Here is a 13,253-nt window from a genome sequence, read left to right as displayed (position 1 = left end):
ACCTCAGTTAGTTCAGGGAGCGGCGGGGGCAAACACATTTAACCCTGCATTAATTAATTAATTATTGTTAGCGGGCGAAAAGGGCAGGCCGCCCGGCGGGGGCCGCGTAGCCGCGCTGGCGTTGGCGTTGGCGGGGCCGCAAAGGCAACCGTGGAAAGAACGGCGCCGGGAAACCATGGCGGACATCGGAGCATTTTCTCTGTCTTGCTTCATGTCTGCCGCGTTAGCCGAGGTGTTAACGACGTGTAATCCCATCAGTAGGGTTTGGTGTTCGAATACCAGCTTGTCAATTTTCTCTCGACTGCGGGGGACCAATACGAGGTCAACGAAGCCTTGGCGTCTTGCACCAGACACCCGAATCGGGAACGCGAATGGTAATGGTAATGGCAGATATACCCCGCACCCGTGCCGGATGGGCTGCCGACGCAGCAGGCGCTCGGCCTTGCTCGTGGTGCCTCGCGCGATGGGTTGCCTAGCCGGCAGGGGCCGTGGGCCGCCACACAGTGTAGCGGTGCCTACGGGCTACCTACGGACTACCTAGGGTCACAGAAGGGCAGCCCACGGATGACCGGCACACACGCCCTGTCCAATTAACAGCAATGGCCGAGGGTGGGGGCGTGGGCGACTGGAGGCCTGGCTAGCTTGGCCTGGCCGGCCGGGTGGATGGACAGCCCACAGGCCCACGGCCTGGCACGGCACTGCCTTGTAGATTCGCAACACCGCCGCCGCCCCTGCCACTGCGCTGCTGCGGCGCTCTGCTGCTGTGGGGCTGTATGCGTCGCAATTTGACACCGGCTTGCTCCGCGCTCCGCCTGCCAGACAGCCAGACTGCCAGGGTTGCCAGATGCCTGGCTTACGTGTCGGGGGTGTCGTGGCGCGGGCCAATCTACAGCACCCCGTACAGACAGGCCGTGCAGCCCGGGCCCCTCCTGCTCGCGCCCTCGCCGCAACTTCAACTCAAGGCGTGCGAGTGTGCGTGTGTGTGCATGTGTCTGTGTGTCCCTTTGTTTAGTGAGACTAAGGAAGGGTGAAAATCAGACTAGGCTTTTCTATGTAATGTGGTTTTTATTTGAAAAAAGAAAAAGAACGAGTAAAAATAGAAATATTTGGTATTCTTGGTATGTGACGAATAACATTTATTAGACAAAGTCCAATGTTTAAAAAAATGTAATTATGGTAGCGCCACAACAGCTTTTGTTTTCCGTTAGTTGCTTGACGATCTTTGGCGAGTACAGACTTACAGTTAAAATGCACGAGGATAATTGATTAGACATATCTTGATATGACTATTACATTAACACAAAGACATTGCAATGAAGCAAAAAATGGTACAAGCAACACACCACACTACTTCTCAACTCTAACAGTATGAGTGGTAACTTGATGTGATTCAATATTACCATTTTATTTAGTGCTAACAAAGACGTGTAAATATTCTTTGATTTAAAACAATAATCACCCCGAGATCAGCTTCAAATTAAACAGAAAACGGTCATAAGGACACTTAAAGGACTAGCAATAATTTCATTACTTAAATATTTGGCTTCTAAATCACAATCATAGTAATTAATGTCCTCTGACGACTAAACAAAGGCTATTTCGATCACAAATAAGCATCACAATCATATATGAATATATTTATAATAAACAATATCTCCCAAATCATTGAAATTGCACGTGGTACAGCTACTATAGGTCAGGCAAACAGCCCAATCAATGGCCCACCGAGTAAAAAAACAAACAAACCAACAGTTCGTTTGAAAAAAAAAAAAAAAAACTATGAAAAAATTCAACAACAATAAAATAGCTCGACACATTTCACGTAATCTCACAGCACATGAACGGCGTTCGAGCGCGCGGCGCTACAGGTAGTCGTCCACCACCTTGAGGGGCACGCCCAGGACGTGCTGGTAGAGGCTCATCTCCACGTCGATCTGCAGCGCGTCCTCGTCGGCGTAGCCCAGGCTGCGCATGTACTTGAGGTACGTGGTGGTGATGGGCAGGTTGAGGTCGATCTCGCCGGCCTCGGGGATGACGGTGCGCGGCCCGCGGTTCCTCAGGACGCCGCTCTTGAGCAGCAGGTTGAGCAGCCCGCTGCCCGCGGCCGGCTCGAAGCCCGCCATGATGGAGGACGACGGAGTCGCGGACGGCACGGCGCGCACGGGCACCGGCACGCACACGGACGAGGACCCCGTCGTGGACGAGGAGGGCTCGGCGACGGGGAGTCTCGGCGCCACGGTCTCGAGCGGCTGCAGGTACGCGGACGGGCCTGCGGGGGACGGGGTGCGCGGCGGGTGGCGCAGCAGGGCGTGCGGGGGCCGCGGCTTGGGGGGCCGCGGCACCAGGAAGGTGTCGTCCGCGCGGCTCGGGCCCGGCGTCGCCTTGCCGGTCGACTTGGGGCTGCGCGGCCGCGGCGGCTCGGGCACGGCGAAGTGCTCCGGCGGCGTGGGGGAGCTGCGGCTGCTCTTGCTGATGTTCTCGATGGAGAACGGCGAGCTGGCCAGCTTCTCGCTGGGGGTGAGCGGGGTGAGCGACACGTCGGTCTTGCGGCCCGCCGGCGTGTGCAGGAACACGGGGCTGACCGAGGGCAGCGGCTGCTTGAACAGGCTCTCGCCTTTGGCGGCGTCCTCTCGCAGCGGCAGCAGCAGAGCCTCCGCCAGGGCGGGGCTCCGCGTCCGGATGTCGTCGGCATGCTGGCCGTCGGCGTGGCCGTTGGCGTGGCCGTTGGTGACGGGCTGCCCGTTCTGCTTGCCGTGGTCCGCGGGGCTGTGGAACGCGCTGGGGCCGTTCCGCGACAGGATCCCCACCGACCCCGCCGGCCTGCTGAGCGGCGACGGCGACAAGCACGGCGAGACGGACGGCGCGGGTGGCGAGAAGGCGAAGCGCGACGCCGCCGCCAAGTCCGGCGACACAGGGGAGGACGGCGAGGAGGCCAGGTACCGCGACCGAGACGTGTCCGCGGGGAACGTGTAGGGCAGCAGGCCGTTGGTGACGCCCCCGCTCTCGCGCGGCAGGTCGGCGAACCGCTTGTACAGCTCGGTGTGGTCTGGCGCCAGCGGCAGCGGGTGCAGGCGGGACACGCTGGCCGCAGCCGTCACTCCGGGGCTCAGCAGTGGCGTGGACGGCGAGGGCGAGGCCGCAGGCGACGGCGACGACGGCGGCGGGCTGCCGCGGTGGCTGGGGCCCGCGGACCCGGACGAGGCCGCCAGGCTGTCCGCGGACACCGAGTCGTCGTCCTTGGTGATGGCGGTCACGGACGGCGTCGGCGACCCGGGCGAGCGAGGGTGGCGGTTGCACTCCGTGCAGCCCAGCAGGAAGCGGGTGACGGCCTCGCGCGGCAGGAAGGCGTACGAGTCCGTGATCTGCAACAGAGAGAGGCCGCGCTCCGTCAGAGGCTCCGACAAAAAACAGTGGGGGAAATGGCTAATCGGAATGAGGCCAGCCAGCACTGTGGGCGTCCCGCGGGGGCGACCCTCGTGGCATCCGACGCGTATAACGACCCTGTTGCGTGGGGGCGCCGCGAGGGGCCTGCGCGGGGGCGGCGGGGGCGGCGGGGGGCGGCGGGGGCGGCCGGCCACTGATTGTGTCTGTTGCGCCGCGCCGTCACGATGTAACGACTGCACCCAGACGCACGCCACCGCCACGCCATCGCGCCACATTTCGATCATGTCGCCGCCAATGTTTTCACGCCACTGAATCTTTCAGCAATCCGCATGGCAGTGGCGGGCGGTGGACAACGACGCAGGCGGGCTGGGGGTGCACAGTGGGGTGGGCTGCGGACTGCGTGTTCGGACGTTCGAACCCCAGGGGGTTAATTGTTAACAACTCCGGCAGCGCTGCGTGGCGTGGCGTGGTCACGCTGGCCGCCCTTCCCTTCCCCTCCCCCCTTCCGCCCTAACCACTGCCCCTGCCGGCTCCAGGTGTAAAAGAGGAGGGGGAGGGGCCGCTCTTTGTCTCCAGTGACAGCGATTCTCGCTCGGCGGCCACGCCGGCCAGGGCGCAACCCTTGCGGACCGTCGTGCACCCCATGCAGGGCGACATCGACCACCGCAGCAACGAACTGGGTCAGGCGGGGCGGGGCGGGGTGCGTTGGCGGGGGCCCGGGCAGCACCAGCACGACGACGACGACGGCGTGTTTGGTGAAAAGGAAGTTTGTGAAAGCGGCTGGGGGTGGGGGCGGCGCGGGGGCGGCGCGGGGGCAGCTCTCGGCCGTGGGTTGTTTGCAGAGGAAGGAATAAAAGTGGCACGTCGGACACGCCCTGCTTGTTGTGCGAACACCGTGAGACACTACGTATTGATTCGAGTAGCACCGCGTTCGCGTTACCGTCAGCCTGGTTGGCGTTGGCAACAGGTCAGGCCCCGCGCGCTCGCTCTCTCTCTCTATTCGGTTCCGAGCTCCCTTTCTCTCTCTCTTTTCTCGGTCCCCAGCTCCCTTTCTCTCTCTCGCACGGGCATAACTCCACCTCAGCGGTCGCGAGCGAAACCAGAACAACGTTTGGGCGCACCCAAGCCAAGCCCTCCCGCTCCTTTCTGCCCGAGACCCGACCCGGTACCTTTCGCCCCTTTCTTCCGACGCAGTAAACTTTTTCATCTCTTTGGCGGCTTCCCTTTTTCCTCGTGACCCTTCTACCCGCTTCTCCCGCGTCCGACCCGCGTCGCAGCGCCCCGCTTGGTGCCTTCGTGCCGAGGGCTGCCGAGGGCCGCTACGGCGCTACCCGTTGCCGTATTTCCCGCGTCTCGTGGCCGGATCGCCGACAAGTACAAAACGAAAGACGAAAATACGTCCCCAGTGCTCATTTTTTGGCGTATCCCTTTTTTCGCCCGGACCCAACATTTGGATCAGCTTTCTCTGCACTTCTCACGCTTCCCCCGCACCCACGAGGCGAACAAGAAAACGGACTGGCGGAGCGCTGTTTGCCTTTTGCTTTTCCGGGGCGGTGCGGTCGACGAAATTGGTTCCCATTGCCCCGCGCTGTCGGGACGGCCAGGCCGTCGGTCGCTCTGCCTCTGCCAGGTAGCCGTCCGCTATCGCTTTCGGCGTTCCCGGCTTGGAGACTGGTGACTACACTGAGAATCCAAACGCTAGCGCCAAATGGTGCTATGCATTTGCAGACGTTTTCATTGCACCAATTCGTGCAATGCTTTTGCGAGAGAGACAGCGATGGACCGATCCTGAGGGGGCCGGCCGCCGTGCCGGCAGGCTGCGCGCGCGCACCGCCGCCGACCGGGTTGCCTAGCCTCTGGTTGGCGGGCGCGCTGCGCTGAGCCGACTCGACGCCGACGGCCTGATCGCGTGACGAACGTGGCATGCCAGCACACTGATTCCGAGAGGCCTTCTCGTCGCTCTGTCCCTCTCGCACTCGTGGGGCGCCCCGCTTGCGTGCGAGAGAGACAGAGCGACGAAAACGATTGTCGGAATCAGTGTGCTGGCGTGGCGGCGCCGTGCCTGTGTGCGCTCCGAAGCACGTACCGTCTCCACTTGTTGCTGCCGCGGACAGGCGGCGGCGCGGCGGCTACGAGTGTCACGGCCTGCTTCGCGTCGAACAACAATCCAACAAAGACAACAAAAACAACCTCGCGCTTACCGTTCGGTACGTCCTTTTCTGGCCGGCGTGCTTGACGCCGCGCCCCTCGATGTCCACGTGCACGGAGTAGATGATGTCGAAGAAGTTCTCCACCACGGCGACGCGCTTGTACACGGGCACGCTGCGGCCGTCGTCCTCCTGTCCGGAAAAGAAGCGCAGAGTAAGTAACAAAGCGGAAACAGACAGAAACACGCTGTTTTGCGGGTGCGCGGTGCGCCGCGGTGCGCCCAGGCCGCGACTCGACGCTATCAGATTCGCGTCTCGTTAAGATAATCATCTTGGCGAAAACCACGCCGCCCTGAAGGATCGGCCGCCGCGCCGCGCCACACCAAGGGGCGGACAAAGGCGTCTTGCTTTAGACAAAACACAGCCGACAGGGCGTAACAACCCGAGGGGAAGGGGAGGGGGAGACAAAGACCAGCAGGACGGCGGGGAGGGCGGGGGTTATGGGCTGGGAAAGCAGAGCGGGGAAATGAAGGAAAGAGAGAGAGAGAGAGAGAGAGAGAGAGAGAGAGAGAGAGAGAAGGGGGAGGGGGAGGACGAGGGGTTGGGAACTTGCCTAGGGGTGCTTCCAGAAGGCTTGGAAGGAGCAAAGGAGGTGACAGATGGTTTCGGAAGGAGCCCCGGTAGAGCGGGGCAAGCAGGGGGGGGGGAGAAGGGAGGCGGGAGGGGCGGAGAGATGGAGAGGGCGAAGTAGCGAGAGGAAGTAGCACTGCCGAGGGGAGGGGAGGGAAGGGTCATATAGAGATGGGCTCCAGCAAAATGGCGGCACATAAGATGAAGTGAAGGGAGGGGGCGCGGCGCCGCGCGGCCCGGTGGGGGCCCTGCCGCGCCACTGCCGGGGCCGAGGCGCGCGAGGCCCCGCCCGGCCCTGCCTTGGCTGCCGGAACCAGTTCGGTCTGGAGAAACAGATAGTGTGTGCTGTATGAAAGAGAAATAGGGCTGGGGGAAGGGGCCCCAGGCCGGGCCCAGGCCGGGCCCAGGCCAGCCCGCGGGGCAGGGAGGAGGGTAAGCCCCGTGTGCTTCCGGTCAGGCACTGAAGGGGCGCCGAGTAGGTGGGGTGGTAAATCAAGGACGTTATGGTGAACCGTGATTTGAGGGCGGGGCGGGGCGGGGCGGCCGCAGGTATGGGAGGAGCACACACCCCACGTGCTTGGCGTAGAAAGCATCGGCTTGCCGGCCGTGTGTGTGCGTGTGTGTGCGTGTGTGTGCGCGTGTGTGGGTGTGCGTGCTCGGAGAGGCGTGGCGGCCGGCGCTGACAGCCGGGTAGCTTTGTGCGCGCGGCGCGGTGTTTGGCGGAACGCGAAGCAACGCGAAGCACGGGGAGGCAGGGAGAGGCCGAGAGCGAGCGGGCCAGAGCGAAATCCAAAATTATTCATCTTCTTCTTGCTCCGCGGCTCCGCGATCCCTTTTACTTCATTTATGGCTACCTCTGGGCGCAGCAGCGGCGCCCGAATGGGGGCGGACAGACGGACAGACGGACGGGCAGACAGACAGACCGGTGCTGTTCCCATTTCCGCTTCCCGCCAGCTTACCCTCGTTTTCTGTCGCACTGCTAAGGGGAGCCGCATGCCAGCAGCGCGGTGGCGCGGCGAGGCGCGGCGAGGCGGGGTGGCAAAAGGACTTGTAACGAAGGGATGACGATTGCCGCGCCCCGCCGCGTCATCGTCCTTTCGCACCAAAGGGCCCACAGGGCTCCCTTCGGCACGCTTGCCTTATTCGCGTTGCAGCCGCTGGGCCTAATGCAGCCCAACGACGGCAAAATGACGCGAGCGTCGCGGCAGTAATGGGCGCCGCGCCGTGTCGAGCCGCGCCCTGTCGGGCCAGGGCAGGTGGCGGACTGATTCCGGGAGTCGTTTCCGTCGCCCTGTCTCGCACCAATACGGGCCGCCGCTCGAGAGCGAGAGAGGCAGAGCGATGAAAGCGACTCTCGGAATGAGCGGAGCAGCCCGGCAGCCTGCGGGCCGCGCCGCGAGGTGGCGTCGTTGCGAGTAAAACAGCAGCGGGGGCTCGCGTGGGGCTCGGGCGTGGGGCGCGGGGCTCGCTGGGGGCTGGTGCATCAGCAGAAGTAGTGATGGGGCGTGTATGGCGGCGGTGGGGGAAGTCGTTACCGGGCCATGCTGCCGCTGCTGCCGCTGCTGCCGCGGGGAGCCACGGGATGGGAATCCGGTATCAAGCCGAAGCGAGGCACGGAGCCGAGGCACGGTGCCGGGGGAAGGGGAGGGGAGGCGACGCAGGAAAGATACGACAGAATTTCGCATGAAAGGGAGTCGGCGGTAGGAGTAAATGGGAGGCGAGCAAGAGGGTCTGACGGGGGCGGGGAGGGGAGGCGAGGGGAAGGGCGCCTCCAAAGCCCGTCGTGGTTGGTTCCGAGTGAACGGGGATGGCGGGGGCGGGGCGGGGGCGGCAGGGCGGCGGCGCGTGGGGGTTGGGGCGGCTAGGAGAAAATGGGACTTGGAAAGGATGCCGTGGATGGGTGGGAAGCGCTGTTTTTCTGTGCGGTTTTTGGGTCGGATGGAAGGTGGAGAGCAGCGCGGCAGGGAAAAGGCCCGGGGGGAGGGGGTCATGGAGATGGCGGTGGGGGTGAAGGGTGAAGGAAGCTGGGTGGCTTGCTTCTGAAAGGCGGAGTGATGGCGAGGCATTAGAGGGAATGAGGCTCCGGGAGGGGGGAGTGGAGGGGGTAAGTGGCAGGCTGTATACGTGTGGAGGGACGCGGGCCCCGCCGAGGGCCCGGCCCATGTGCTGCTGTCCGCACCCGGCCCCATGCCCGGCGTGCGGTGTGCCTACACTGCAGGGGCCATTCCTCACCATGCCGCGGACAATATTGTCGCTAACACAGTGTCCTCGCCGTCCTCGCCAGAACGGCGGCCGGACCCGCGTCTAACAGGCCGGGACGAGCCGAGTCGTGGCGCAGCGGCGAAGCGGCGCAGCCGGAGACAAATTCTGGCCGCGCACAAAAAGGGGGAGATTCGTCTTGTCGCTTTTTCCCTCCTGTCTCGACTTCAATATCTCTCTCCTTTCTGCGCTGGCTGGCTGGCCGACTTTGCGCGGGGCGAGGCGGGGCGAGGCGGGGCGAGGGTCGACAGGAGTGAGACAGCGGCTGCCAGGGGCCCGCGCGGGACCAGCCAGCAGCCCAACCAGCCGCCCACAGCGCGGTCTTTGTTTGACTGGAAATAATCCAGCAAGGAAAGCATCCAGCGAGGCCAGCGTCTTGAATCATTTGCGGCGACCGTCTCCCGGCGGACAGACAGAAAGACGGACAGACAGACACACGGACAGTCATCTCGCCCCTCTTCAACACGTGCAGCGTGGGTGTATCGGGCGACCCTCTCATCCCCTCACGCAATATGCAAGAGGAGGGTAGTTGGGTCCGACGGGGCCCCGGCAGCCTGGCCCGGACTCCGGGGCCCTCTATTTCAACTCCGGCTACAAGTACACAAGGGTTTCCCTTGAAAGATGAGGACCACCACAGACTGGTCCTCTGGCCCTGGTGCTGAGCAGAGGGCCTGGGGTGCGGTGGGGGCGGCGGGGGCGGGCCGGGCGAGGGCGGCGCTGGCCCGATGGGTACAACAGAAGCTGAGAGGGTCAGGGGCTGGGGTTTTGGGGGTGCGGCGCCGTGGCGTGCCGTGCCGTGCCGCAGACCCAACCGGACGGGCAGCGGGGTCCTGCGGGGCGAGGGAGGACGGCAGGGCGAGGAGAGTTGCCATCCCCACCGTCCCCACCGTCCCTGCCGTCCAGTTGGTCCTGCCCACCCTCCGGGCCCCAAGCCCCAGGCCCCGGGCCCTCTGCTGCCCTTGGAGGCCCTCGGCCAGGCGGGCGGCATCCTCTCGGTTTGACCATCCGCCCCATCCAACCACCCGCCACGCCGCCAGACCGCCAGGCCCCACCCCGCAACGCGTGCTATCATTCGTCGATCTTTCTCGCCGAGTCTCAAAAAGTTGGAATCTCTCTTATCCCGCAAAGACGGACGACCAGACGGACGGACACGCAGACAGACCGTGCGCCGGGCCGCCACAAGGACCCTTCCAGGGCCTCCCGAACCACCCCGCCCAAGTACCTTCACAAAGTTCGGCCGGATGAAAAATACCCCGAGCGGCGCTGCTCCGCTGGTCGTCGCAGACCCACTTCCTCCCCTCCTGCCGAGGGTCCGCCGCCCCCGCAACGCCCTCGCGCCGCCCCCGCAGAGCTCTCCGACCTGAGCTCCGACAGGATGTCCCGGGTGCGGGGCGTGGCGGGGCGGGGCGGGGCGTGGCGGGGCGTGGCGGCTGCCCAAACTAATCTCTGCGAGGCAGGCTGCGGGGTGGGGCGCCCGGGCTGGCCGGGGCTGTCCGGGGCGCGCATTGGAGCCGTTGTGGCCAAATCCCCGGGCCAGCGCCGCGCCGCCTCGCCGCTCGGCGCCCTCTTACACACACATCTACACCCCGCACCTACAGGAAAATCCCTCAGGGGGAAATGAGGGGAACGAGTCGGGGCGGGGCGGGGCGGGGAGGATGGGCCGGACCTGGATTTGAGGTTACGGCGTGAAAGAGGCGGGGAGGGCGAGCGACCGGCAGGGCCACCACACCAGCAAACTGCGCCGCAGCAACAGCGACCAACGCGGCCAAATTCCGGACCCAGGCGACTCCACTCCGGGCGCTCGGCTCCGGGCGGGGGGCTCCGGGCGGGAGGCTCGTAAGCGGGCGGAGTTACGCACACGACTCCGGGCGCCGGGATCGCAAAAATGGCGAATCGAATTCCGGAATGCACTGTCGCCGTTCGCGGCAGGCACAGCAAGGCCGTCTGAAATAACGCCGCTGAAATACGGGAGGGCCTCGCTGGGCAGGTTTGGCGTGGACGGGCACACACACACAGACAGGCACACACAAACACACGCCCGCCCGCACGCATCCGCAACACGCACGATACACATCTACCGAGAAAACGAATGGCAACAATACACTCGGGGTGCAGCCCGGCCCGGCCCGGCCCGGCAACATGGACAGGCGGGGAGCGGGGAAACATGAAAGGGCGGCACAGTAATATCATTCACCCCTCTGGAAGAAGAAGATGGGAAGTGGCAAACAAGGAAAGTTTCGGAATGGATTGAAAGGCAAGGCGGGGAGAAGGCAAGGCCTTGGGGGTCTTGAGGGGGAGTAAGAAGTGGTTACAGCGCCCGGAATGACCGGGCGAAGCAGAGGGAGAGAGAGAAGAGAGAGAGAGCAGGCCCTGTAGGTACTCTTGCGGCTGCGGGGGGAGTGTGTGCCACTAGGCGTCGAGCCACTAGGTGTTATGCCTGCGGAGGGTACTACCAGCGCACGGCGTTAGTTTGCAGACGCCAACCCGCCTCCGGGCGAGAGGGGAAGGGGGGGGGAGGAGCAGCACATGCTGAAGCCCCGGCCTCGTGGACCGGAGATGGAATTGTGTGAAGGGTTGACGGTGTGAGCGTGTGTGTGTGTGGTGCGAAGGACAGCGAATGACTGCGAGTGTGTGCGTGTGTGCGAGAGGGTGAGGCACGATGCTGGTATGAATGACTGGCTGATAAGTTGTCCACATATCCGGGCCCAGACAGCAGCTCAGCCTGGAGTGGGCGAACTGCCGGGGAGAACCGCGCGGGACCGACCTCGGGACCGACCGCACAGCGCGCTTGCCAGCACGGCAGGCAGGAGGGTTGCAAAAAGAAGTCGAGATATGCGCAGCATCCGTTCAGTCAGCCTGCCTGCTGCCGTGCGCTGGGGCCCTTCTAGAACGCGGAGAGGCAGGCCGGCCCCTCCAGCCCGGTCCGCGGGGACGGAGCGCGGAGGGATAAAACAAGGGGAGGAGAACTTTTGGAGCGACATGGCCACGCTGCTCGCGCTGCTAGTGCTGGCAGGCAGTGCGCGGCGCCCCGTGGATCTCCAAAGATCGTAACCGTTACTGTCACGGGCGGGGCCCTAGCGGGGCCTGGCCGCGCCGATCCGGTGCTTTTACGTTGGAATACACCGCGCCATGGTTTACACCGCCCTCAAGGGCTGGCATATACTGTACAGCGCGTTCGGCGAACAGCGCGGCTCGGCACGGCGCGGCCCGGCAAGCAGAGGAATCGTAAACGAGCTATAAACGGGGGCAGCGGCGGCACGCAGCGGCAAGCAGCGGCCATCATGGCCGGCCGGGCAACTCGCCCGCTTCGCCCGCTGCGAACTCATTCAATTCATTACCTCGCCACCTGCTGCTGGCGAAAGAAAGGGGACGCCGAAAATGGATTGGCCGAGCGGGATTCGAACCCACGCCGCGTCGGACGGCAGGGCGCATGCGGGGCACAGGGCAATGCAGGGCGACGCGAGGCTCCTGTCCGTCAGGGCGACACCTGTCTGGCGGCGCTGCTAGGACTGACACTCCGGACACTGGATTGGGTTTGGCGGCAGGTCGGCCGGCCAGGGGGCAGGGCCGGGCAGGGCTTTGCGGAGTGACACGAGCAAACTGCTGCCGCCACTCGCCTTGCCTTCGGCCCCCTCTCCGGGGTCAGGCCAGGCCGGGCCCAGGCCGGGGTTACGGATGGAGTTAAGGGTTGTTGGGCCGACGACGCCGACGACGACGCGGCGGGGTGTGCGCTCGATCCTCCGCTGCCACGCTCACTTTTTCTCCCCTCTTCTTCCACCTCTCCTTCTCCCTCCCTCTCTCTCGCACTCGGATCCACGCCACCCCGCCCCTTGCTCCGGCTGATGTTTCCTTTCTTCCTCCTTCACGCACGTAGAAAAATCCGAGCACATCATTCTTGATCCAAATCGCACCACTATAAGAAGGGAAAGGAAGAGGCGGAGCGCGAGGACGAGCCGGAGGGGGTTGATGGCTGGGAGGAAGCGAGCACTTTGGAGGCGCCGGGCTTGCGCCGGGCGGCAGGTGGGAGAGAGAGCGCGAGAGAGGCGCCTCCCTTTGCCATCCCTTTTCGGCTCCGTCCTCCAACACCGGAGGCTTATCCCTCCCCATCTGCCAGTCACCGCCCGGAGGATAGCACCGCCACCCCCAGCAGGGCGCGGCGGGGTGGGGCGGGGTGCGGTACAGTGCAGGGAGTAATGCAATTGCTGCGCCCCCCACCCCGGCCGAAATGGGACGGCATCCAGGACGGGGGCGGCAGGGGCGGTGCAAGCGCGGCACACTCTGGTTATGATGACCATCAATTCGGTAACGGTCTTCTCCTCTTCTTTCGTGTTCTGCATTTATCCCTGTCTGTGTTTCTGCCTCGGGGTTCGGCGCCGTTCGGCGCTGTGGGCTCGGTGGGGGCGCTGCTGCTACGCCGCCCGGGACGGGAGCGAGGTCGAGGATGCTGCGATGCGGAAGCCGACACGGCGGCGGCCTCGCCAGCCCCGAGTTGCCCTTCCCCCCACCCTCCACGGCCAGAACAGAGGTGCGGGCCGCGGGGATTAGCTGAGGCTCGCGGTGTCCGTTATGCTTATGGCCCCGGCCTCGTGCTCACAGACACGGCCTCGGCCCTCACATGGCCCGCACCGCCTTGGACGGGAATTAATGACTCGGCGGGTAATCCCCCGCACCCCGCCGTGCGCCCCGCCCCGCCCCGCCGCCACCAAATGGCAACATCCAGCGAACCCTTTTTATCATCAACCCCTCTCTTCCTTCCTCCGCTGCCTTCGCTCTTACGCGGGGTTAAAAGGTCATAAACAGCTCGAGTTTACTACCTCCTCGGCATGACCTTCT

The 13,253-nt window shown here is 64.2% G+C and overlaps 1 protein-coding gene across 1 annotated transcript in view; it reads right to left on the bottom strand.

Moving 5' to 3' along the window:
- Nucleotides 1-1,862: 1,862 nt before the first annotated feature.
- The window catches only part of LOC117646254, a 29,159-nt gene continuing 17,768 nt past the window's right edge, over nt 1,863-13,253 (bottom strand). Inside the window, exons 4-7 of the mRNA XM_034387090.1 lie at nt 5,586-5,723; nt 3,193-3,362; nt 2,387-3,081; nt 1,863-2,269 (exon numbers count right to left, since the gene is read on the bottom strand). Of these exons, the coding sequence (XP_034242981.1) occupies nt 1,863-2,269; nt 2,387-3,081; nt 3,193-3,362; nt 5,586-5,723 (1,410 nt within the window). The remainder of the gene's footprint in view (nt 2,270-2,386; nt 3,082-3,192; nt 3,363-5,585; nt 5,724-13,253) is intronic.

The sequence above is a fragment of the Thrips palmi genome, unplaced genomic scaffold, assembly GCF_012932325.1.
Source record: "Thrips palmi isolate BJ-2018 unplaced genomic scaffold, TpBJ-2018v1 HiC_scaffold_19, whole genome shotgun sequence".
Taxonomy (NCBI): Eukaryota; Metazoa; Arthropoda; class Insecta; order Thysanoptera; family Thripidae; genus Thrips; species Thrips palmi.
Note: the sequence above shows the minus strand (reverse complement) of the source record. Positions and strands in the feature narration are given on the sequence as shown.